The sequence below is a fragment of the Nannospalax galili genome, unplaced genomic scaffold (assembly GCF_000622305.1).
Source record: "Nannospalax galili isolate Female #2095 unplaced genomic scaffold, S.galili_v1.0 scaffold441, whole genome shotgun sequence".
Lineage (NCBI taxonomy): Eukaryota > Metazoa > Chordata > Mammalia > Rodentia > Spalacidae > Nannospalax > Nannospalax galili.
In genome coordinates this window covers 6,178,450-6,205,206 of record NW_008348089.1, presented here as the reverse complement: position 1 = coordinate 6,205,206, position 26,757 = coordinate 6,178,450, and the positions used below count along the sequence as shown (strand labels likewise).

General features: G+C 35.9%; 1 protein-coding gene across 1 annotated transcript in view; it reads left to right on the top strand.

Moving 5' to 3' along the window:
• The window catches only part of Ccser1 (coiled-coil serine rich protein 1), a 1,141,328-nt gene that overhangs the window by 703,109 nt on the left and 411,462 nt on the right, over positions 1-26,757 (top strand). Inside the window, exon 9 of the mRNA XM_029569084.1 lies at positions 18,312-18,389. Within this exon, the coding sequence (XP_029424944.1) occupies positions 18,312-18,389 (78 nt within the window). The remainder of the gene's footprint in view (positions 1-18,311; positions 18,390-26,757) is intronic.

Below are 26,757 nucleotides of genomic sequence, written 5' to 3'. Positions count from 1 at the left end.
ATATTAAATGTATTGGTGATATTTAAAAGTAAATATTGCAATATAAAGAAAATATTGTAGATTCATTCCTACTCAGCTGCAAACATTATGCTGAGTACAAAATTCTAATCATTTCTAATTAAAAAAAAAACATTAGGATCACTTCCTGATACTTTATGAAGAAATACTATGAATTACTAAATGCACAGAATAGAGATTACAAAAATATCGAAAGCTAGTTTATTAATGTAGAGCATTGGCATGAAGGATTATTGACCCAGATGCAGTGTGACCAGCTGCCTCACTCTCCTGCCTCTGTGACTTGCCCAACATGATGGACTGTACCTTCAGACTAGGGGCCAAAATAAGCCCTTTCTTCCTTAACTTGGTTTTAAACAGAATTGCATTACAGGATTGAGAGATGTAGCAGGTATAACCTGTAAACTCACAGATAATTGTGAAATAATTTTGTTTACTTACCTATTGGAAATCACTCTTGCCTTTCCAAACCTGTGGTGGAGTCATTTGATTTTTGTTCTTTTCAATATTTCTGAGTCTTCTTTTTTTTTTCACAAAATACATACTGGATTTGTTTTCCTTCCTTCAATTTATGGTCTTTCATTTAATTTCATTTGTCTTAATTTCTGTCTGTCTAGGATTGAATTCTACACTCTTGTTTTTTTTTTTCTTATTTTAATTGCTGTATTTTCTGTGAAATAATTCAGTTCCCTAAAAAATGTCTGTGGTTTAAATGTTCTGTAGAAAAAATTTATTTTTGCTTTCTCTGAGCTTAACACCCACAAATGAAATTTTCTTCTGTTTCTTTAATTTTTCAATGGCAGCATCTGCCATCTTAGAAAACAGTGCACTCCACATCTTCTATTTCATATCCTCATGTTGGATCAATCTTAGAACATTACCTTTTAGCATACATAATTTTTTTCTTTTATATATATGTGTACTCATTATTATTATTAAATTTTAAATTATCCAACATCTGCTTTGATTCTTTAGGCTCGTAGAGAACCATAAGGACAGACACAGCATTAGGAAGTCCGGTGTGGGTAGGCACTGGAACATGTTGCAGTGTGTCATTAGATAGCTGTCTTCTCCCTTGAATGTGGAAGAACTTGGCAGATTATAACTCTAGTTGAGATTGCACCCATAACTTATTTTCCTAGTGGAGCATAGAAGGCAGTTTATAAGGTTGCAATGCATAAATTTTGTGGATTGGGCTTACCAAGTAAAAGAGGAAATGTCCAAAGCATGTCCGCTTATGTCCAATTTTGCCTCGTCCAGTAAATCTCTTGCACAAATAGATTTCCACAGCAGTGCTGGGGGAAGGGAGTGGGGATGGGGAGGGGGTGGGGTTACATAACAAAGGTGAGGAGGTGGAACTGAAACAGCTAGATCAGGGTTAAAAGGTCCTTTCAAGGCTTTGCCTAGCTAATTTCTACAGCAAACCATGGCTACCCATTGCTCCCACTGTTTAAAATATTTTATTTACGATTTTTTAAATTTTATATGCATGAATGTATAGCCTGAATGTATGTATGTGCACACATATCATTCAGTGCCACAGAGGTTAGAAGAAAATGGCATATCCCCGTGGAACTGGAGTTATGCATGGTTGTTAGTGGCCATGTGGGTGCTGGGACTCAAACCCAGGTTCTCTGTAACAGTAGCCAGTGCTCTTGACCTCTAAGCCTGTCTCTCCAGCCCTACTCGCACAGTGTCATCTTCTTAGTGGCAGGTGGTGCCAGATCTTGGATTATTTTTCTTACCCTGCTGTTTCTTCAGGACCATATTTAGAAGTGGTTACAGCAGCCTATGCAAACTGGACGTCTTCCTAAACACCTACGTTCTTAGGGGGTATATTTGCATCAAATTTATATGTGTATTATTATAAAAAAATTAATTAGGGGCTTATAATTTCCCTGTAATTTGTTTTGTGTTTTGAATTCATTTTCATTTTTCACTGTTATTATGATTCTATGTTTTATAGCTAGAAAATATTTTAAAGTTGAAATATTTTGTTTATTTTACAGTGAAAAAATTCTCCATTTACAATGAAAGCAGATATTAAGAAATTTGACCTCATAAATATTCCTTTGAAAGGACACTTCATGAAGTGTGAAAATGCCAAGCACCAGCTAAAAACCTTTGTGAAATTTTATCTTTAAATGCACTATTTAAATAATTCAGACATTTCAAACAGATAACAGGTAGTAAGCCTTTTTAAATTTCATCCAATTTTCCTTTTGTGAATACTAATTAGTATTTATAAGTATTACTTTTATTATGTCCTAAATAATTAAAGTTGTTTTTATGGATCAAACAACCTTATCTTTTTTTTTTTCATTGCTAGCTGTTGATAAGAATTGAACTCAAGTCTTTCATTTTAGTTTTATTTATTTTTATTTTATGTGTATGCATGTATTGTCTGCATGTAGGTAAGTGTACCTGTACGGTACAGTGCCTGCAGAGGTCAGAAGAGGCCTCCCTGGGACTGGAGTTATGAACAGTTGTTAGCTGCCATGTGGGTGCTTGGATTCGAACCCAGGTCTTCTGCAAGAACAACAAGTGTTCTTAACCGCTGAGCTATCTCTCCAGCCCCAGAGCCCAAATCTTGAACATTCTAAGTTCACACTCTTCCCCTGATTCATTCTGCTAGGTCCCGTGTTTTCAAGACTAATCAGTACAGTAAGCAAAGACTGGTTGTGTTTGATAGAACCCCACACTTTAAGGAAAGCATGAGCCTGAGCACATTTTCTTAGAATTACAGTGGAAGCAAGTGTAACGCTAGACGACGCAGCTGTGTTCAGATCCCTGGTCTCCACTGCATCCTTTCTGTCCCATGGCTTCCTAACCTCACAAACTTCCTGTTCCTTTTCTCTGCACGCTGTGTCTCCTTTACGTGTACTTTTTCACCCTGCTTCTCCTGGTTTTTGTTTTGCTTGTTTGCAGTTTCACATCATTTCTTTCCTCCCCGTTTCTCACACTTCCTCATCTCCTTTCCCCACTTCCTCCATTGCTAGGCGTCATGGCACTACTGCCCATGCTGGGACTACTAATGAAGGTTCTATCCATCATTCACTAAGTGCTTTCCATATGCTGGACGTTGAGCTCGGCTTATCAGATGACTAATTATCCTCACTAGTGCTTGGGATTCAATCGGAAGTTCAATTCAATTTGTGTGTGATTTGATTAAAATTATGGTCTGAGAGCTTGAAATTAAACTAAAAGTAATAGACTACTGAATCTAGATTAATGATAATAGACTAGAAAGCTCCAGGGTTGTGTGTATAAACTAACTCACTAGCATATCCAGACCCTTTTATTGTATTTTGTCCCAAGGTTGATTTTAAAATGAAACAAAACTACAATGCTTCTGGAGTATTTAAAACTATTGAAAACAAATAATATTAAAATTTAAATGCTTATAACTTTCTTATATTAACTTTTTAAGTCTTTAAAATATCTTTGTTTCCTTCCATTTGTAGAGAACAAACACACAAAAATAAACATGGTACTGCATGATAAAATTAGTAGATGCTATCATATAAAATAGAGGCACCAGAAAATTGTCATTTTGAAGAAAAGTTGTTAATCATGCATGCAAATCTAACAGTGCCTCTCGGTAAGCAGATCTCTCCTTTACTGATATACTGGGTAGCTGACTTGAAGAATAAATACATCATGAATTCTGAACTAAAACTGTTTTTACATGAAATGGTAACATTAAACTAAACAAACTAGTTTTTAAGTATAAGATATTAAGTATTAAGGTATTCTCTAAGAATAAATGTATATCACAAGGTTGGCTTTGCTCAGGGTTTTAAAAATATCAATAAAAAAGCTGTTGTTGGTAAGATGGCTTAGAGACTGGAGGTGCTTGCCACCAATCCTGACCACCTGATTTTGATTATAGGGCTCCACATGGTAGGAGGAGAGACTACTCCTGCGAGTTGTTCTCTGATCTCCACATACTTTCCAGAATACTCATGACCATGCCACAAAATAATAAATAAATAAATAAATAAATAAATAAATAAGAAAATTTAAATGAAAAATATTTATATTGTAGTGGTGAGAAACAGTGTCATTTCACTGTATAGATTCATAAGGAAATGACATGTACAAAATCACTGACACACAATTCACAAGAATTATAATCCTTAAGTATATGAAAGTCCCATGCATTGCTTAGGCTTCAGTGAAGTATTTTTTTTAAAGACATTTAGAAAGTCCATTAGTTTCTTTAAACAAAAAGTCGTATTTCTGAGTTTCTGTGGATATACCATGTGCATAGTCTGATACCAGATCACAAGAAAAGGACTTGAAGAGTGTGAAGTATTCTAACCTTATATAGAATTTGGGGGAACCAGTCAAGGGGGTTCTGTCTTCATTTTCCACAGAAAAGTTTGTTAGCTCTGGAACATGAGGGAATGAGCTGGAGGGAGAGGGCTTTACCACACTTATTCCAGTAATCTTACAGAAAAGCATAGACAGCTAACATAGAAAGGGAGGAGGAGATTGGAAAATTATTTAAGTACAGTTGGTAGAGTGTGATAGATGAAAGAGGAAGCTAAACACCTAGGATTACATGAGATCCTCAGTAGGAACTGTTTGGATAGGTTGCATTTCACTTGTATATAGAATCTAAAAGAAGGAAAAGTATTAAAAGATACATGTTTGGGGGCTGGAGAGGTGGCTTAGTGGTTAAGAGCACTGGCTGCTCTTGCAGAGGACCCGGGTTCAATTTCCAGCACCCGCATGTCAGCTAACAACCATCCATAGCTCCAGTTCTCAGGAATCTAATACCAACTTCTGCCCTCCATGGGCATTGCACCACGTAGGTGCACTTACATGTAGGCAATATACTCATACACATAAAAAATAATAAATAAGATTTTTTGAAAGATACATGTTTGTCTAGAATATGCTGAGATTGTGATTTATGGAGTATATTGATGAAGACATGCCTGCTCTCCAGTTTAACATAAGGAATAAACGTTAGTTAAAGAAGTTGGATAGTGTTCTAGTTTTCTTCCGTTCTGTCATAAGCACTATGACTATAAACAACATGGGAGTGGAAAGGATTTATTTGATTTACACTCAGGTCAAAATGTGTTATCAAGGAAAGTCAGGGCAGGAGCATAGGCAGGAACTGAAGCAGAAGCAATGAAGGAGCACCGTGGATGGCTTGCTCCCAGGTTCACAATCAGCTGCCCTTACTACACAGCGCACCAGGCCCACCTGCCTGCAGATGGTACCACTCACCGAGTGCTGGCCCTTCTACATCAATTAGCAATCAAGACAGTGTCCCACAGACATGCCCACAGGCTAAATCTGATGAAGGAAATTCTTCAAATGAGTTTCCCTCTTCCCAGGTGTATCAGGTTGACAACCAAGATTAGCCATCACAGGTAGCTTTTAGTATTAAAATGAATAAAACAGGAAATATCATTATCTTTCAGATTTTGGCTTGCTGCACTGTAGGGTTTTAACATTTTACTTTATTAAAAATTAACTTTGTTTCTTAAACCTCTGACATCCCTAGTATTCAGAGCATTAAGAGTATTCTTAATGTATTTTTAAATATTTATCTATATATTTTTACAATATACATTTGTATATACATATTTATGGATATGTGCACATGAGTACAGTGCTTCCTTGGAGCTGGAGGTTCAGGCAGTTGTGAGCCAGCTGACCTGGCTACTGGAAAACAAGCTTTAGTCCTCTACAAGATCAGTCGTCACTCTTAAAGCTGAACTATTTCTCCGGTCACAAATATGTTTTATTAGTAGCTGTGAAGGGAAATTAATTCAATGGGCAAATCAGAAAAGGAATGTTAATGTATGTGAATTGGTAACATCCATTCACCCTGGTTGGTAACCACATGTGACCTTGAATAACATACTACAAGAACTAGTCCAATCAGTAGTTTTAAATACAAATTCAGTGGTGGATCATTGATGAATAAAATAGTATATGTATTCATTCCTAGTATTATTTTCTTGCCAATGTCTTGCAAATACACTATAATGCTATGTAAGATATCCAGTAAATATTTTAGGAAACGGATTATTTCTCTTTTATTAAGATTTATTTTCTAATTGTGTGTATGCCTGGGTACATGTATGAATACAGGTGTCACGGAGGTCAGAAAATGGTATCTGATTCCCAGTAAAAGAAAGTGTAGGCGAATGTCAACTGTTCAATGTGGGTGCTGGGATTTGAACTCAGGTCCTATGTGAGAGCCAGTTAATCACTGAACCATCTCTCCAACCTCCTATTTGATTATTTTTATTCCTAAAATTTATCCTAAGGAATAATTCCCAGTTGAAAATACACATTAAAATATTTGATATCATTGAAAAATAATTTAAATATCCTCAAAATTCAATAGATGCTTTAATATCAGAAAAATATATTTATATATCCATTAAAATTTATGTGTAAGGAAAGGCAAATGAATTGTAAAGATTTTTTCAATTAAACCTCAAATCTTAGAATATTTTTGCTTACTTACAAAATTATTAACCAACTGAATTTCATTTCTTGTTTCATAGGAAAAATTACACAATTTGTTTTATTTCATAGCTAGTCCTTGCAGAGGACCCATGTTCGATTCCTAGCACCCACATGGAAGCTAACAACTGTCCATAACTCCAGTTCAAGGGAATTCAATGTCCTCTTCTGACCTCCATGGGCATTGCATTTCAGGGGTGCACTTACATGCTGGCAATACACTCATACACATAAAATAAAATTAAATAAAATATTTGAAAGACTGCACCAATCTGTGAGCTGGAGCCATCAGAGCGTGTGGTATCCACAATAAATACTTTCACCTCCATATCTCTGTATTTCACAGTAGTAAACATCATTATTCATTGAAATGAATGTTTCATACAATAGGAAAGAACTACGGTGCAATATAACATATGGATAATTTAACTGCACATAGTCACCAATAGACAAGTAGTATATAGGGTACAGGCCCAGTGCAACACCCTGATTTTTATATTTAAAAATTTGTTTTGGATATCATAATTTCTAATAACTTGTTTAAAAACAAAAGTTAAAGTATTTTTCAAAAAGAAGACAAAATGAACTCGAAGACTTCTGCCACTGGTCCACCTACTTTTTGCTCCTTTAAATCTTTAGGAATTAATTTTCTGTTTGACTTGGATCCTTTTTGAGTGTGAATATCAGAAAGACAACTTCCCAGGGAGGTTTTCATGTGCAGGAGAGCAGTGAGGAGGGCTGGGCTGAAAAGCAATGTACACATGACCACCTCAAAGAGGAACACATTCAAGGAGTCAGACTTCATGAACTACCCTAGAAACCAGACTGTTTATACCTTTCAATAGACTTCCCCAAATGAACAATAGCACTACCCAATGTGGTTTTGGATGGCTCCAAGGTCTCACTGTGTGGTGTGTGTGTGTGTGTGTGTGTGTGTGTGTGTGTGTGTGTGTTTACTTTTGTATGTGTGTATGTGCTTGTTGATATGTGTGGATGTGGGTAAGCACACATGGGTGCAGGAGCCAGATGCCAGTGTCAGGTGTTTTCCTATGTCACCCTCCCACCTTATTTTTTGAAAGAGAGTTTCTCAAGGAACCCGGAGCTCACTGATTTGGCTAGAGTGGCAAGTGCCAGTGAGCCTCTCATAGATACTTTCTGTGACCTGGAATTACAGACATGTGCTGCCATGGTGGGCTTTTTTATATGGGTTTGTGATAAGCAAATTATCCATTGTGCCATCTCTCCAGCCAGGGCATCTCACTTCTAGTATTCTGTACCCCATTTTCCTAAACATTCTCAGTTTATCCCATGTCTTAATCACCTATTGTTTCCTGTCTCCAATTGAACCTGTTTTCCTTTGACATTTCCCATACCTATTCAGCCTCCTCCTGGCTCAAATCAGGAATTCAAGATATAGTCTTGATTTTTCCCCCCTTTTCTTAACCTGTCAATCATAATTAACTACTGGCTTTTAAACCTAACTCTTAGGCCAAGCATGATACCACATTGCTGTAATTCCAGAAAGTAGGAGATAAAGGCAGGAAGATAAGGAATTCTAGGTTAGCGTTAGCTACAGAGGGCTACATGAGACCTTGTCTCAAAAAAAAAAAAAAAAAACAAAAAAAAAAACTAGCTTTTATTTTAGACTGGTAAACACTCTGTTCAGTTTATCAAAATTATTTCTTCTTCAGTATTGTATTATGATTCATATTCCTTTCTCTGTGTCTTACCCCTCTGTGTTCTTCTGCCTAGAGCAGGTAAGATGAGGTTGTATGGTGTCATATTTGAAGCTGTGCTGTACTTTCCAATGATGCAAACCTAGAACCCATTGCTTAGCAGCATGCTGTTGTCCCCTTGTTCACTAAGCTCTAAGTATTCTGCATGTTTTCTAGTTTCTCAGTAAAAGTGCTTGTCATCTAATCCCCAGCCCCCCTGTTATTTTCAGTATGGAGAATGAATAGAGTCTCATAATATTCCTCTTCCTTCCTTTCTTTTGTTTGATATATGAGTCTGTGACATCATAACTGCTGTTAGGCTTCCTTGTGGAGAAACATGGAAACTAGAAGCCATGAACCTGTAAGGACAGTGAGGATTCTTAAACCACTCTCCAAACAATTAAGACACTGGAAATACGCATGCCACCATCTTTACCAAAGCCCCATACCTATTCTGCTAACCACACAGCAGCTCTGTGCCCTAGTAGGGCTGGACAGCACCACAACCCCACTGTGAACATTCAACTGAACATTGTACCCCCTAACAGTGTCATTTGTAAATGAAAAATACAGATGATCCTTTACCTACAAACATTTGACTTACAAACATTTGACTTATAACATTTTGACTTCATAATGTTGCAAAGCCAATATACATTCAGTGGAAGCCATACCTGAGTTTAGAGTTTTCAGATTTTCCAAGCTGTGGCATGTGGTACAATAGAGTGCAGTCTTGAAGTGCTTGGGTCCAGCAGAGAGCTGCCCTTTGCAGTCACCAGGGTGAGCATTCATACTCTACAGTGTGCTATTGCTAAGCTCTGTTGTTCAGTGGGTTAGGTGTTTAAAATGCATTTTTACTTAAATGTTTTCAACTTATAATGCATTTACTGGGATATAATTTTTATAATAGAATAACCTCTACATAGAAAATAATGCAACATTATAGTAAATATTAAAAAGAATAAAATTGTACTGGATTTATAATTTCACAGAGAAAAAATGTGAGGGCATTAATTTGTATAGTTCTACAATTACTGATGGATGAGTGAAAGATTCACTATCCAAATCATTTTGTAATCAACTGTCTATTTTTAAATGTCTCTGCTTACTATTTCCATTTAAAAGATAAACACTGAAAACTAGTAATTCCTCTAGTGATCCTCTGCACCCTTCACTGGCTCTCTATGATATTGGGATTGGTCTTCAGATCTTCATTTATATTTGCAGATATATGGCTATACTCCATCCTGTATTTTACTTTTCTTATGAGTATGCTGGAGGAAAACTGAACAGCATATGACATGGTGTCCCTGGGTTTTTCAGGAGAGTTGATCTGTGTGTGCAGTTTATATGGTGAGGTTGATCCAATGACCCCCACTGTTTGCCAGCTGATTGACAACTTTAGCACTGCTGACTTGGCAAGTGTTTAGTGATCTTCTTGTATCTTTCACTCTGGCGTTTGTGAAATGCTATTGTCAGCATATTATTGTCAATGAAGGACAATAATATGAAGTATTATTGTGTCACAAGTCGTGTGCCTTGAAGTATTTTGTGTCACATCAAAATTTATTGTAAGAATTTATATATGTAGACATTAAATCAATACCATACAATAGAATGTGCACAGTCCTTAAAATGAGCCTTTTTCAAAACAGGGGGCTTAGTGATAAAGTAAGTGAGGTATTATATCCTGATTTTCCCCAGCAAAAATATCAAGCCAGAAATAGCTTCAGGAATCTTTGCCATATTTTCAAAATGTCAGTGCAGAAGGCCTCTGTATAGAATGAGTCCTGTTTATGTACCTTTTGAGGTTGAACGGAGGATTCATGAGCTGCTGTATTGGTCAATATTGTCCTAACTCTCCTGGGTGATCCTCAGTGACTGCATTCACACTCTGTTCTTCCAAACTCATTCAGTATATGTGTGTGCATTTAAAAAGGAGCAAACACTCTTTGTGCCTCTGAATTTAGAACTCATTATTAAATAGAAGATTTAGTACATCATACATTCCAGACCTGGATTAAGATTAAAGTTCAACAATCTGAGGTTCCAGTAATTTCTTCAGTGGCCTGAATCTGTCCACTGGAATTGTTTACACAAAGGGAAACTGAGCCATCTCCCCAGGACAAGGTGAACTTCATCCTATGGATAGCTCATGCCCATGTGAAGGAAAACATATCTCTTTATCCTAAGTCAATTACAAGTTTGTAGATTAAAAGAAGTGAGGAGTAAATTAAGAATCATAAACATTTCTCACAGAAGTTATACCATGCAATTAAGCGCTGCGATATTGGATAGTCCCTCCTGACAAATAGAAATGTGTGTTTAGACCAGGATGTTGATATGAGGGAGTGTTTGGTACTTGATGTAGCCAACAATTCTTCTGGGCCCTATTTCCTAGAGAAGACAAATTTATATCCATCATTCTTCCATAATTACCCTCATCAGATGACTTAGTTCATTAATTTCTCACAATATAAGAGTCAACCAAGAAAGAAAATGGAACATATAATCTTCTCTTTAAGTAAAATAAATCTTAATCAGTGCAGAAAGGTAAGCACATGGCACTTGCTATTCAGTGTTTCCTCAGAGACAGGTGTGATTTGTGCCATTTCTTTAACATGTTCAGTACTACCCCTCCTGCCTTTTGTTTTAAGGCATTTCTTCAACCTACTATTACTAGAACAAGCAACGGACTCATTTCTTCATTTCTATCTGCCCCTCCTTAAATTTATGTACCATGCAAATGCCAGAAATTTTACTGTGTTTGTCTCTTCAGTGATATTAACTCCCAGATAGAAAATGCCTCTGTAGAATGTCAGTTCAGCAGCTGATCTCCAGTGCCACCCAGACCTCATCTGTCTTCATTTCCTGCTGCTTCCTTCTTTCCAAACAACATCGAATACTAAAAATGTGCCCTAGACTTTCTGATGGCAGTTTGGACCTTATATGACTTTAATAATGCATGGCCCTTCCTCCACGGGGCTTACATGTTAGTGCAAATGTCAGATTAGCTATAAACAAAAATGAGAAATTCATCAAAAAGGAGATTAAGAAGTACCTGTAGGTTGGAATCTCTGTCACAAAAAGGATATCGCTCTGAAACTTGTGCTTCATTTGTAGAACCTTCCAAATGGAAGAAATGTTAGAAGCGTGGTAAAAGCTCCTCAGTTCGGAATGGCATTGGTTCCATTTAGCAACTGAAGGGTTAGAATGATGAGGTTCAGGTTTGCATGTGGAAGCCTGAATCAAGGTATTCTTTTAAAAAAACAAAACAACACAACAACAACAAAAACAGGGATCTGGAATGCTGATGTTAGAAATGGATAGAAAGCACAGATAAATTTCTGCTGTCACCACATATAAAACAAAATCCGACATTGTGTGTATTCATCTGTGATACAAGTCTTCCTAATAATTTCAATCTCTAATCATGCTATTTCCTATTTACAAGCTTCATCAAGCTCTTCCTTAAATGAAATGAACCAAACTCTCCTTAATGGATATGTTTTTAGCTTGTGTGATCTTGTGTAGGTAATCTGTTCACAAATTTAAAATGTGCTGTGCAGTGTGTTTAGCTGTACATCTGGTGAAAATCACCTGTAAATCACTCTCACAGAGGTGTGGAGAGGATATTGGGTAGTCTTTTAATCCAGATGTCTTAAGATTCAGTGAAAATAAAAAGGGTTTCAGATGCTCAGTAATCTGATATTTCCTCTGTTTGTCTTTATAGTTTTGATCAATGTTTAAAAGTAAAATATATGATGAACCTTTCTCCACCTCCTTCTGTACCTGTTAAAAGCACACCCTGCTTTTCTGATGTGACAAACCAAAACCAGAACATCTCAGTTGCTGACATGCATGACTCTAGCTGACCATCACGACTGAGTGTTCACAAAACAAAAGTCCAATTATTGGGGTTGTAAAACGGACTTTCTAGAAACTACTGAATTCAAGATGTTATATTCTTCTATTTGCCAAATAGATGACTAGAAAAATTACTTTCAAATTACAATTCATTTTTGTCATAGCCTCCTATGCAAAAACTTAGCAATATTATTGAGAGGGACAAACTTGTCTACATAAGATTCTCTCCTTTAGAAGCTGTATTATTTATTTTTCTGTTGCTGTGATAAAACACTGACCAAAGGAACTTTTAAAAGGAAGAGTTTATTTGAGCTTACGGTTCCAAGGGGCAAGAGTCCATCATAGCAGGGCGGCATGGTGGCAGAGGTGGCTGGAGGTGGAGCAGAAGCTAAGCTCTCACATCTTCAAGCAGGCACAGGAAACAAGAGAGCAACTGGAGAGATCCCTCAAGGCTGAGAACTCTTTAAACCTGCCCCCAGTGATGTGCTTCCTCCAGCAGAGCCACACCTTCTAAGACCTCCAAAACCAGCACCACAAACTGAGGACAAGATGTCCAAATGCTTAGAGACTATGGGGGACATTCTCATTCAAACGATCCCAGAGGCTGAGCATGTACATGAGCAACCCAACCACCTCCACACTCACAAGCTCTGTTCATCCAGCAGCCAGCCAGCCATTCCTTCTTCTTGGGTTACCTTCAGAACTGAACCCGGGGCAGCACAGAACCATGGTGTCCCTGAAGGATACAGTTAATAAGAATACTTCTTGTTTAAATTCCAATGTCAGCTGTTGAAATTGGGAAATGGTTATAAAGCACTCTTCCTAGTCTCCCTAATTTTATTATGTAAGCAGTTTTCCATTCCAGAAGGAAAGGATAATGCTCCAGAGCAGAACTCTGGGTTCCACATTCAAAGAAGCCAAACCTGTGGCATTGGTATTTGCAAATCAAAGAGCTTTATTGTTGATCCATCTACAAGGAGACAGAGAGGACTTTCAAATCCGACTCCCCAGTGAGTGAGTAGCACAGAAACGTAAGCAGCCTGAGAAAGTGGGAAGTTGGGGTCATAGAGGGCTCATTGCTTGTGGTTCAGGGTCTCATGGAATATGTGTGCACCCAGTAGACAGTCTCAAATGGAAAGTGTGGATGGATGCTTTGTAATTAGCAACTTCGTCCATTGATGTGGCCTGATCTGCAGCTGTTAACAGGACTCTTCTCATTGAGGCTTGTGAGACCCTGTGATTCCCGATCTTATTCTTTAGTTGTGCTGTTCACAGACTCTTGGTTTCCCTAGGTTCTCAAGGCCATTGTAGGTCATTCCTAGAGCTCTGCTTCTGTATCCTGAAAAGCAATTATGACCAGCTTTGAGGAACAGAGAACTTGCCATTTTACAACTAGATTTCACTAATTAAATATCATGTCTCCTTGGTGGCTCCCAGAAAGTTTCGGTTCCATTTGAGAAGTTTATTAGCTTGGCCACTGTTGTGCTTCTCTATATTTCTACTGATGTTTCATTGATAGCTCTCATTAGCCAGGGTGGTAATCAATGGGAGCTGTGCAGCATGGCCTTTTCTTCCTGTGCTCATCCTGGCCTTTGGTTTCATTAAAGGAATCCCAATGATTCCCTCTTTAGGTTTTGCTTTTGTTTTATGTAAACAACCTCTTCTTATTGACGTTGAAATCCATTACAAGATGATGTTCGAATTCCTTTTGACCCAACTAACTCATAGATTAAACTTGATCCAGAATGCTCTGTAGGTTTTCTTAAGAATTTTATTAGTTTCCCATTGAAAAAGTTAAGTTTTCATGTTTCTATAGGCTCAATTGTCAAGAATATGACCTCTAGATTCATGAAGTTAGAATGATATATTTTAGACAGAATCCATACTGTTTTACATTTTTTAAAGACTTGCCAACTTACTTTGTGAGTAAGGAATAGCAATGATGTTCCTGTTTTCTTTGAACGAGCTACACAACGCAGCACAACGCTATCATGTGTATTTCTTATAGCAACCTCTGATTTCACAGAAACATGAGAGTTTGATGAGGTCCTATTTGTGTATTTCAGCTTTGTTTTCTGTGCTTTGAGGGTCTTGTTAAAATGTTCCTAGACCATCCCAGTGTCTTGAAGCATTTTTTCCTATATTTTCTTTGATTAGTTTCATAGTTTCCGGTCTGACATTTAAGTCTTTAAAAAATTTTGAGTTGGTTTTTATAAATGCAGAATATGGTTTAGTTTTAATTTTATAAACATTTAATAAACAGTTTTATTGGCTTTGCCAAGACTCTTTCTCGCCTTTTATTTTACCACATGCACCCTCTGCAGTGTTGATGTTGTGGCATGTGCTGTTATGTATACATAATAAATGAAATAAATACTCAGCAGTGCCCTTTTCCTTCAGGCAATGATTAGATATGTGCATTTGATAAAGTTTAAGATTTAAAAACCTCTAAAAGAAAGCAGAAATTAGCCTTTTATGTGAATACCTTGATTTCTGGAGCAAGATTCTACGACTGTCCATTTTATCAGGCACACAGACACACACACCTACACCACACACACAAACACACACGCACGCATGCATGCACACATTAACGCACACACACACGCACACTCATCCTTAAAATGACTCTAACAGAATATAAGTAGAATATTGGTTTTTTCTTTTTGCCACAGAGTCTCAATGTGTAGACCTGACTGGAGCTGGAACTCACTCTGTTGACCAGATTGGTCTCAAACCCAGAAATCCAATTGCCTCTGCCACCCAAGTGCTGGGATTAAAGAGGTGTCCCACCCTACCTGGCAATATCGTTTTTAGATTATTCTGCTATCATTTGATCGTAGCTTCCCAGAATTTGCTTTTCTTTCTCACATCTCCCCCAATTGTGTTGTAACTCTACATTCACTTCATGATTTTGTCCTAATTCATGCTGCAACATGCATTACCATCATATTTATGGTAATATGTATTCTGTAGAATTGTAACCTTTATAGGAAATACAAATAGAAAACAATCTTAAATTTCTTCCATGGTAAAGCAAAATAACTTAGTAAAGTCTGCAAGAGAATATAAACAGGTGGACCTCAAGAATAGTTTTATTACCACCCTGCAATTGCTAGCTGTGTAGTAGCTTTAAAAATTATATATCGGGTGTGTTTCTGTGCACATTTGATACAAACCTGAAATCATTTCCTTATAGCTTTTCAGAGTTGCAATATCTTTATCCACAAGAATACCAGGTTTGGAAGACACATGAAGGTTTCAATGTCAGTTCTATTTACTGTGTTAAGATCTTCAACAATTGATTCCAACTTACTCGATATCCATTTAATATAAAACTGAAGACAATTATATATGCATAGTGTAGATTTATTTGTAAATGTTGTCTATGAGAAATTGAATCAATTTAAACTTCCACTACCCCCAGAAAAGCTAGGAGAAGAAATTACAATGTTTGCTTACACAGAAGAATTTAGGGAGCCAGGGTAAAGCATGCAAGGCCAAGAATGCACCCTTGCTGGTCAAATGCTGATCTTACCTGCTGCCCTCTGGCTGCTGCTTGTTTGCAGGATGTGAGAACATACTTCAATGAGTGTGTTGTCATTTCTCTCAGATGTTTCTGGCCTTCTAAATGTAAAGTATTCTGGGAGCAAGGCTGTGTGAGATCCTTAGTGCAGCTCTCTGCCCTTGAGGCCTGGACCTGCCCCCGCTGTCATCATTTTCTTTCTTTGACCCCCATAAGCAATTTTGAACTGTTAGGCATATCTTTGTAGGACTCTTTGACTTCCAGTTATTTCCAGATGTTATTGCCTAAAGCAACTTCATGTCACTCACTTCCCCTCCAAACTGGCTCAAAATAACATCCCCTTTCCCAGGTTGAGATGTCAGCGTCTCCTTTCCAAGTTACCAGTGCTTGAGAATTACAAGACACACATTGGCAGCTGTCTTCTGAAAGCTGCATAACCTTTCTAAAATCCGTATCTATGTACATTGTAATAATCATCAATTTCCATACATTTTTCCTTATATTACACCAAATAAAATAATTTTTAATTATTGACAAGGCTACTGAATAAGGAATCTCATTTTTTTGTTTTATTTGAACTAATAAGTCTCATTAAGCTAGATCATTAAGCTAAAGTTTGCCCAGCATTGCAGTTCTTATCCTAGGATAGACACTGCCCAGACATGGAAGGTCAAACCTAATGCATGCAGAGAGCACTAATCCAGTTCCCAATTTATACTCGGTGGTTATGTTCTTACAGACTTAAAATTTAGCAGGTTCTTATGATCCACTCTTTCTCTAAAAACTACTCTTCTGATCAACCTTTCAATGATAAAGAACACTAGGTCTTCCTCTGTGTATTGCTGCCTTCTCCTGGTAATTCCCACATCAGCACCAACAACAGAACACAGTATGTTCTTTCACATTTTATATGACGTTTAGAAAATGCAGTCACATTTTCACTGGTCTTTTTCAAATAAGTAGATCAACTCAGATCACATCTTCTTCAGTTAGCTAATATCTATTTCATTTTTGTTAGCTGCACAGGGAATTTGGGGATTGGGGAATTAAAAGAAAGGAGACACAAAAATGCATAATACATTCTTTTTCTATATCTCAGTAAGGCAAATTAAATGTTGTTTACCCAAGTTATGTTAAGACTTTTGTGCTGATTAGTTTTTGTCAACTTGACACAAACACAAACTAGAGTCGACTGGGCAGAAGACTCCTCAACTGAAAAATTGTTTCCATCAGACTGGCTTTACTGTTAACTCGACTGCCAGGTTTTTTTTTTTTTTTTTTTTTTTTTTTTTGATTGTTAATTGATGAAGGAGGGCCCAGCTGACTATGTGCAGTGTATCCAGGGTAGGTATGTCTGGTCTTATAAGAGAAGGGGAGGACCAGAAAGGAAAAGAAAAGGAGGTGCTGGAAGGAAGAGAGTTTTATAAAATGAAGTTGCTAGAGTTGAGGTCCTTGAGACTCTCTATAAATCCTAGGAAAACTGGAATTGAATCTTACTTTTTAAAGTCCCTTGGATATTTTATGACCAATTAAGTATTCCTAGGAGAAGAAGAGGAAAAGAATTTTCCTTCAAAGAAAGTTAATCGATAATCTAGCAGAATCATAAGAAATCCTTTAGAAACTTTCTCTAGTTAAACTTTCTAAACTACATTTTTTCTCATTTGAACTGGGTGAGAAGTGTAATTAAAATGCCCAGAGAGAATGTAACCATGTGAGTACAGAACTCCCAAGCAGCAGCAGGCACACAGTACCTCTCTTGTGAGAACTAACTCAAAGATCTCTTCACTGTTACCTGGCATGTTTGGGAATGAGAAGACAAAGTGAGTTATATCAGTTAACCAGGAATGAGTACATTTGCCTTTAAAATGTGAACTGTCAAACTTCCTTCAGGCAGTACCTCCCTTATTTGCCACAGGGTTGAATTAGTGCTATTGTGTTTGTACTTTCCTTGATTCTTAAATGTGCCAGGTTCCTGAAGAGAACAAAAAAACACACATGCCAGAGTGGTGGTGGGTATGATCATGATACATCATATACATGTATGAAATTTTATTCATTTTTAAAATTTTTATTATTTTTATTTTATATGTCTTTGTGTATTGCCTGCATGTAGGTAAGTGCACCATGTCATGCAATACCAGTGGAGGTCAGAAGAGACTGTTGGATGCCCTGGGATTGGAGTTACAGACAGTTGTTAGCTGCCATGTGTGTGCTGGGATTCAAACCCAGGTCTTCTGCAAGAACAACCAGTGTTCCTAACTGCTGAGTCATCTCTCCAGCCCCCATACATGTGTGAAATTTTAAAAGAAGAAATTAAAATTATTTTTAAAAGAAACACAAAAGTGTAATCTGAAATCAGATTGACAAAATCACAGTGATTTAGTTATCAAAACCCTAACGAGAACACAGCATAAGCTTTTGGTCTTGGATTTAAGCAACTTCTATCTCTAATATTAAATTGTAGTTATGACTCAGTGTCTCCTGGGCTAGAAGAAATGATGTCTCAGGTGAATGGTTGTGAACTGAAAACCAAACTGTAAATGTTTAAACTGCTTTGAAAAATACCAGCATAGTGAAGTATACCCAACAGTGAATTATACACCAATCAAATGCTAGTAAATGGGACACATAAACCTAGGAACACATGACTTAAAACCGTTCTGACTATTTTTATTTTCACTTTGCAGGAAAAAGTCCAGCACGTACAGAAGGCTTTTGCTACAAAAGTAGATAAATCCACACAGACTGAACTTCTAGGCTGTGATGTAAGTAACTACATAAAACCTTTTTTATCTTCTTTATTGGTCTTCGGATATCAATTGCTTATTTACCTAAGCTGCTGTGTCCTGTGTTGATTTTTCAGAATTTAGAGGTGCACCATTCATCTCTAGTTCTCAAGCCCCTTGTAGAAATGAAAAAGATAATTACAGGCACCAAGTAGCATACCAATGTCTAATTAATTTTTTTAAACCAACATCTGTAATACGTTTTGCTGAGCTAGTGAATTTGCAGACATATCTGAGATATACATACAAATACTAGGGTGATTTGTTTTTAAGAAAATGCTAATTTATTTATTAACAATTTAATAAAGTTATTATGTTTTTAATCACCTAAAGCCAAACATTATTTTTGCATGCAGGCATATAGAAAGAAATACAACTTTGCAGACAATTTTACAATAATATTTTAGCTCTTGGGCTTCAGTGCCCCAGCATGAAGTAATTTAATTGAAAGTATTTTTTCTTAGTGTAAAATACTTGCTGAACTATCAAAATAGGATTGTAAAACATATTTTAACACAGTATTTCCTCTAGTAACCCTATGTGATTTTGTAAAACCATTATAAATACCCATCTTCTCTTAAACAGAGCTATGAAATTTGCATCTTGCCTAGGTGCATAACTTTAAACTTTCCTTTTTGAAAAGTAAAGAAATTTTCTTATTCAATTCTATCTAACTCTTGAGAGAACCTATTCTTAAACTTAAAAATATTGACTTCATATAATCTTGAACTTTAGGATGATATTTACTATAATGTTAAAATATGTTTCTATGTATATTCTATACATTAGTTAATATAAATATAGATGTCAGACTTCTGTTGGCATGTAAACTATATTATTATTTTTAATATAGTACTGCTTGTGTATATTAGGAAATAAACCAAAGTTTTGAATTCTAGCATAAGTTGTTTTAATATCTTTGCACTTTAATTTAAAAAGCAGAAAATATTATGCCTCCCTTTGGAATTTTTCTACCACATTCATTTTAATGTTTTCTTTTAGATGTCTAAATAGTTAGAGATATTTATGTTATTACAGTAATATTTCTTATAATCCAGCGTTTTATGTCATTTACATGGTGTCAATTTTTATTTTAAAAGGAAACAATTTTATAAAGTTCTAAGAGAATTTAGCACAAGTAATTCATTGTTTATCTCTTTTAAATAACTTTATTTTCAAATGACTTTCAAACTTACGTATGCATCAGTCTTTAGGATATAAATTCAGTATGTATTTTCAAAGTAATTACCTATGTATTTTCTAAGTCTGCAAGTCAGAGAGAATAATAAAAGCCTGGTTTCCATTAAGTTGTATTCCAGTATATATTGATCATACAATGCCTATACTACAGGGTAACAAAGACTCCACCTGCTTCAAAGCATTGAATTTTTAAACTATGTTATCTGAATTCCAGAAATATGAAAACGTTTGTTTATTGTCACATAATCTTTATGGGTGCCTCTTCTTTTAGTAAAAGTAATGTATTCTTAATACAAAGACAAAGAAAAATATTTATACATTTAGATTCAAATATGCTATCTCATTCAATTTTAGGAAGCAATATTTGAGAATATGAATTCTTTTTTTTTTTTTTTAAATTGGTCTTTTTGAGACAGGGTCTCTCTGTAGCCCCAGCTGGCCTGGAACTCTCACAAACCCACATGCCTCTGCCTCTGGAGAGCTGCGATTAAAGGCCTTTGTCACCATGCCCAGGGGGAACCTGAATTCTTACTGTCTCAATGTTGAACATAAAGTATAAGACTTTTAAGTAACACTGTCAGGTTGATTTACTCCAGAATATAATCTTCAGAATCAGCAAACTAGGGACTAAATGCATAGAAACTTAAAATGGTAACTAGATTTAACTATACTATGTGAAAAACTGGAGCGTGAGATATTATAAATTTTGGAAGTAAGCAAAATGCTTTAAGAGTGATGAATTGCATGATAACTAGGAAGCATGTGATTCATTTTCAATGTGTCCAGGACCAGGTGATATAGTCTTAAATATTTATTTGTAAAAAACCTAATATTGTCAAATGAACATGTGTTCAATGTCTTTGTGTTCACAATGTTTCTGGATATGGAGTTTTATATTTTAATTTATATATTACATCTATGAATAATTTTAATAGAGTGTATCAGAAAATAAAGAAAAACCTTGCAGAAGTCTTGTCCAGCATGTTTGGCTCTTACATTTTGCTCCCTACTTTTTGAAGCTGTCAATATTAGACTCCAGTTGCTCTTTACAGATCAATTGGGGTTATGTTTCTGAGGTGTAAATTTCAGATCACAGGAGGCCACAACTCAGCATTAACATACAAGAGATGACTTTTGGTATACATGGTACATTAAAAAAAAAGAGTTAAAACCCATATTTTCAAAAAGGCTACAGTGAACAAATGTAATTTTTTTTTATCATAAACTACCACACTGGAATAGACTTATCTGGACTATTGAAACCAATATTCCTGTAAATGTGCTCTGACCTCTAAGGACAGGCCAAAATCTTTTTTTTAATGTGAATTCATAGTGTTTCAGCCTAGATGTAAAATTACAACACTTTTTGAGGTAAAGATTATAAAATAAATGATGATTGTGTCTTACATAACCAATGCCAATTTAACCTAATTTACCATCTTCTGCCTGCATAGTCTTATTTTATTGAAAGATCAAAGAATAATTTCTTAGGTGTCACCTGTGTTATTAAAATAGGATAGAAGATGAATAGATAGAGCCAAGCATCAGTGCTTCTCCTTAGAAGATTGCATTAACAGGTAGAGATCTTTTCTGACTTCATCAACCACATAACGAATACCACCACGCAGCACATATATTATCTGTTTTAAAGCTTGACATCCAGTGCAAATAATATTGTGATCAAAATGTTTAGGAGTAGAAAATACACAAAATACTATAGGATAGGTCTTAAATATTAACAATGAGAAAATTTGAGTTTTTCATTGACTGTCTTACAATTTTAATTCAGTTATGCTCTGTAAAAGGTTTTTGTAAATAAATGTCACTGAGTTTTAACTGTAAATTTTCCTTTCAATTAATGTATGAATTGAATTCAAAATAATCACAAAAATGTGTCTCTTAAAGCCAGAAATCCTAGAATTTTAAGTAGGGAAATTCTTACATTCATTTGCATGTGTTTTAACTGTTTACATAATAAGTGTTTATTAGTCTTGAACTTGAAAGATTTTTTCACATTTTTCACAGTTTTGAAATTATCAGACATTTCCTCAAATATTAAATTATTGTAATCAGTGTAAATTTTATTAATGGTTTTCATTTGACATTTTAAATTTTGTAAAACTGTGGCATCACCACATACTTTTATTGCAATCAGGTATAAAAGCAGAATGGTAGTTACATTGTGGCTTTCTACTATTTTAACTTACTTTTTAAAGGAAATGCATTTTGTAAAAGCAGTTGCTACTTAAATCTAGGAAAATAATGACAAAATATACACTATTCATATACACATTGAGGAAGCTTCTTGCTACAATTGTGTGTAGTTTGAAACCAGTTGTTTCATGAGATTTAACTTTGTAGGTGCTCCTGACAGTCAGTGTACAAAGAGTTTTAGACACATGAGAAGAATTTGTCACATCTTATTCAGGTATGAGAATGAGTAGCTATTGCTGTAATTGTTTTATCAGCTATTTTTTAGAGAAGGAAAGGTTTTGTACCACACTGATATATTATCTCAGTTGAATAGTTATCAATTAAGCTTTCTCACTCAGCTATGAATAGCTTGTTCTTTATTAAAGCTGCCTGTCTAAGCTCCATCACTTCCACTGCCTTTCTTAGTCAGAATATCTGATCCTGTGTGCTTCTGAGCTAGCACTTACTGGAAAAATAAATGTCTGCCTCCAAATGTGTCTTTTATCAATAGTCACACAACTCAGATGTTTCTCTTTACATCTCTTTACATCTCTTTATGTACATTAAAACAAGTACATAAAAACAGTTATGTACTTTATTTTCTTTGGGGCTATCATTTTTCATATTGTATTAAAGAAAAATTTCAGATAAGAACAACGATTTAAAACACCAACAGGAAATGTGACTTTGCCAGTAGTGCCTGTCACATGTAGTAGAGGAGGATTGTGGTGTCCAGCACCGGTGTTCTCACTATTTCACTTCTGACAGATGAGATTTCCCTCGAACCTTTAACCAAAATGCCTCAAAGTGGGGTGCACTTCCTTAATTTGCATATTGGAAATCAGCATTATAAATATTATGCAGGACACCAGAAGGTGCTAAGTACAATGGAAAAGTAATCAATGGTGCTGGCTGTGCATGGGCTGACAGCCTGGACTGTGACAGAAGTTGTAACGGGGAGCCTGGGGCACAAAGAGTTGAGATGTAAGTTTTGGAAGTGAAGAGAAAAACAAGTTTTTAAAAAAAAAAAATATTGAGAATTTCATACATGCACATAAGGTGTTTTGATCAAATCCATGCCCACTCCCTCCCCTCCTACTCTTCCCATATCTCCCCATCACCTTTGTTCTGGTAATTTCGTGTACTCTTTCTTCTTCTTTGATTGATTGATTAATTGATTGATATTTATTTGTTTTTTATGGGGCTTTTGGCTACTCCTAACATTCCCCCCTCTGAAGATGTACCCCTAAAATCTTTTAAGGATTAGATGCAAGCTCCCAAATACTTTTGACAGTTTTGACTTTTAGAACAGAGTATGTTTCTAAGAGACCCAAGAACATGTTTTAGCTAAGACGCTGTCTACTTTTCTTTGGGGTCTTTTTACCCTAATTGCCTAGCCAGTTCCTACTTCCTATTCTTATCACACCATCCTCTGAAGAGGTTACCCAAATTGCCAATAGGAAATGGGGACTGAACTTCTTCCATGCTGAACAGGAATGCAGGGTGAGACAATTGGAGTACCCTTCAGTGGGTCTATATAAAAGACTCCCAAATTGCATGACTCATATCTATAATGTGAAAAGAAAGTCCTTGAATTGTGAATTGGAGCTGTGAAGGAGACATAAAGGCAAGAGTAATTAGCTTTACAAGTTCGAGACAGGGAACTAGAAAAAAGTCAAAACAGGCCAATTTTCAAATGTTCATGAGAGTCCATTGGAATTTCTTGACAAGGGCTTCCAAAAGCATCCATCTGTTGGGTTCCTCCTCACCTTCTATTTGATTCCTCCTCATTTTTCTTTTGTCTGACAAGGCTGGACTCGAGATTGATGGATTCAGGATTTGCTTTCAGGTATTTTGATGGCTGTTGGACTGGTTAGAATCAGTGTCAGTTCCCTCTCAAAGGCTTCTAGATACGGGGAGAAAACAAATCTATCCATTATTTTAGAACAATAGCTGGTTGTCTCCCTTAGCTACAGTATTGGAGACCAAGATTTGAAGTCTTACATCTCAGCAGCACTTTCTGGTTAACTTTTTATATAGACTTAAGCCTAGTGTCTGCGAAGTGTGATCCCTTGAACTCTTAAAGAAATATACTGATGACTTTACTCTTTGGTTGTACTTTCCTTTTGGGTGTTTAAGACCATACAGTTGGCCCAAATAAATCAATTTATTTTTACACTTAAGGTCATTTGAGGATCTGTTCCTTGGGGGTCACATGGCCTTAGAAGGATATCCTGGCTCCTTTCTTTTACCAGTTCCATCTATGTGAAGATAAATCAAAGGTCCTGCTTGACCATTTCTGGCTTCACTTGAAAGCATGAATGAGATGTTTCCTCTGAGTTGACCCTCCTCTTTGTAGACTGGACACTAGTTCAAGTCCATCTTTTAGGGTCTCCATGGCCTCCCTAAACAAGAGGACAGGTGACTGTCCACAGTTACAGGACATTTTGAGAGATGCTCATAGTCCCCTGGAACTTAGTCGACCTTGGAAGGCAAGGGGTAAAAGCCGTCCTTTAAGTCCCTCTGACCACATGAGTATAGGCTTCAAACTATGGCTGTTAAACATCCAATAAGGTTAGTTTCAGCAGTCTGGTGCTTTTAATTATCATGTGCTATGTAGATAAGGCTTGGGTTAAAACCAAATAGTCTCAGATAAACCTTGACTAGATACATATTTTGTTCCTTAAACTACTTGACTAAATAAAAATTTTAAGATTATATGTATATTTTTGTCTCATCCTTTATATATCATAATAAACCTAAACAGACCTTCATTAGTTGCTTAGGCTTTCTCATTTTTTTCTGTCTGTTTTGGAAAATATCTCCGTTCCCATATCTTTTTAATATCTTTTACATTCTCCTTTTCTTTTTTAAAAAATAATTATGAGACATACTAGCATTAACAAATTTTTCATCTGTCATGAGACTTCTTTTCCTGGGCATGCTAAGCAATGCTGATTCCCTTTTAAGGTTCTAGTGTCAAGCCAATGTTTGAAAACCATGTTTACTAAAAATCCCATTATAATGTACTCCCTGAACCTTTTAGTAGATCCCACAAGAAGTAAAGGAATTTTACTGTCTTTGCAACAACCCTAAATTACAATAGGCATATTAATGTAGAGGCCAGGAGAATAAGAGAAGGGATTCTGTGCTCATCAACATGGAAGCAGATTAAGTACATCAAGAGGCTCACTCCAGACTGACACAGAGCACCCCAGGGAACAGCAGGCCCAGGCCTCCCCTGTCTGTCACACCAAGCCTCCCCATCAATGTCATTTCCATTTGAGGAGCAGCAGCCGCAGGCCTGTTACATAATGATTGGGACTTTGTTTTACTAGGTTATCAAATTTAATCAGTGAAATTACTTTGTTTACCTTTTCAATTTTTCTGTTTGATCTGCTGTCCTCCTTGACACTTGAACTTCATTTAAAATCACAGAAAGAGGTGATGTTCTTCAGCCATTAGATTCAGACTCTGGGATCTTAGGATATCCAAGTTCATATGCTTTTTTGCCAATGAAAGAATGGAAATGAGTTTTTAGGGGACAAAGGCATTGGGATATATCAATTGAAAGTGCTGAAAACTCAAGGTGTAAAGTGATTTTATAACATCATCCTAGAACTGAAGGGGAAGAGTTCCACAGATGTATTTATACAAAACTGGCACAGGAGTAGGAATTTTTAGAATGTTCCATTAAAAAGTTTCTTAAAAGCAAGCCTCGTGTATCATTAACCTTACACTCTATAAAGAATACAGGAAATTATACTCTTTAGTGATGCCATATTAAGATGGTAATTGCAATTGTAAATTTATGGAGCTGAATTAGTATAGAGAAAATTTATACCAAAAGAGTGTAATTTAAAGTTCAGGGTACTTAAAGAGTCAGAGTTCTGTAAATATCAGAATTACTTCAGATTTTCATTATTTTATGGGTTTTGTGTTTATAAAGTAACTTATAGATTTGAATTTAATTCATTCAGTTGGAGTTTTAGTCTAATAGAGAGTTATTTTTTGGAAGAAAAATGTTCAAACACATTTAATTTTTTTTCTTTTTTTCAATTTTAAGATACAACTTGAATCTAGGCATGTTGTTCATTTTCTCAAGCAAAGACTAATGTAGAATCATAAATATGTTTTTCAACACTTTGGATTTTAAAAACTGCTATAAAAATGCCACTAAGAAATCTTTTTCTGTTCTTTTTAAATTTTTATTTATTGATTGATTTTTGTTTCATGTGTGTTTGCCTACATGAAGTACACCCATGTGTACAACACCTACAGAGGCCAGAATCATTGAATTTCCTGGAACTGGAGTTTTGGAATTTTTGGCTGCCATATGGATGTTGCAGGACCAGCCAGTACTCTTAACTGCCAAGCCATCTCTCCGGCCGGTTTAGTTGTTTAGGTATCTTGCCAGCTCCAGGCTGCCTGGAACTCACTGTGTAGCCTAAGATGGCCTCGAACTCACAGCCATCCTGCTGCCTCAGCCTCCTGAGTGCCAGGACACAGGCATACACTACCACACCTGGCCTATAAACTTTCTTTTTTTAATTAATAGAAGTCTTACAGGTATTCATTAAGTCTGAAAGGTTAAACTTCTTTTGTGTAAACATTGATATTTCTATTTTGATTTTTGAAATGTGAAACTGAAATGAATTCAGGTAAATCATATAAATATGAAAAAATTAGTTTGTAGAAGAGTATACATTATTTTCTGCACCTGTAGAAGGTTTTTCTGCCACCATTTTAATTCTAAACATATAAACTGTCATTATCTATTACATACATAAAACCACAATCTTCTATTTTAGCTTTTTAAATAGCATAAATGCTGTTTTGCTACAACATTAAAATATGATTTTAGTTAACATAAATGACTGAATATTATTCACTCATGTATTTTAAACATTTTTACATATCTTTTAAAAAAGCATTTTATTATTTTTTTGTTGTT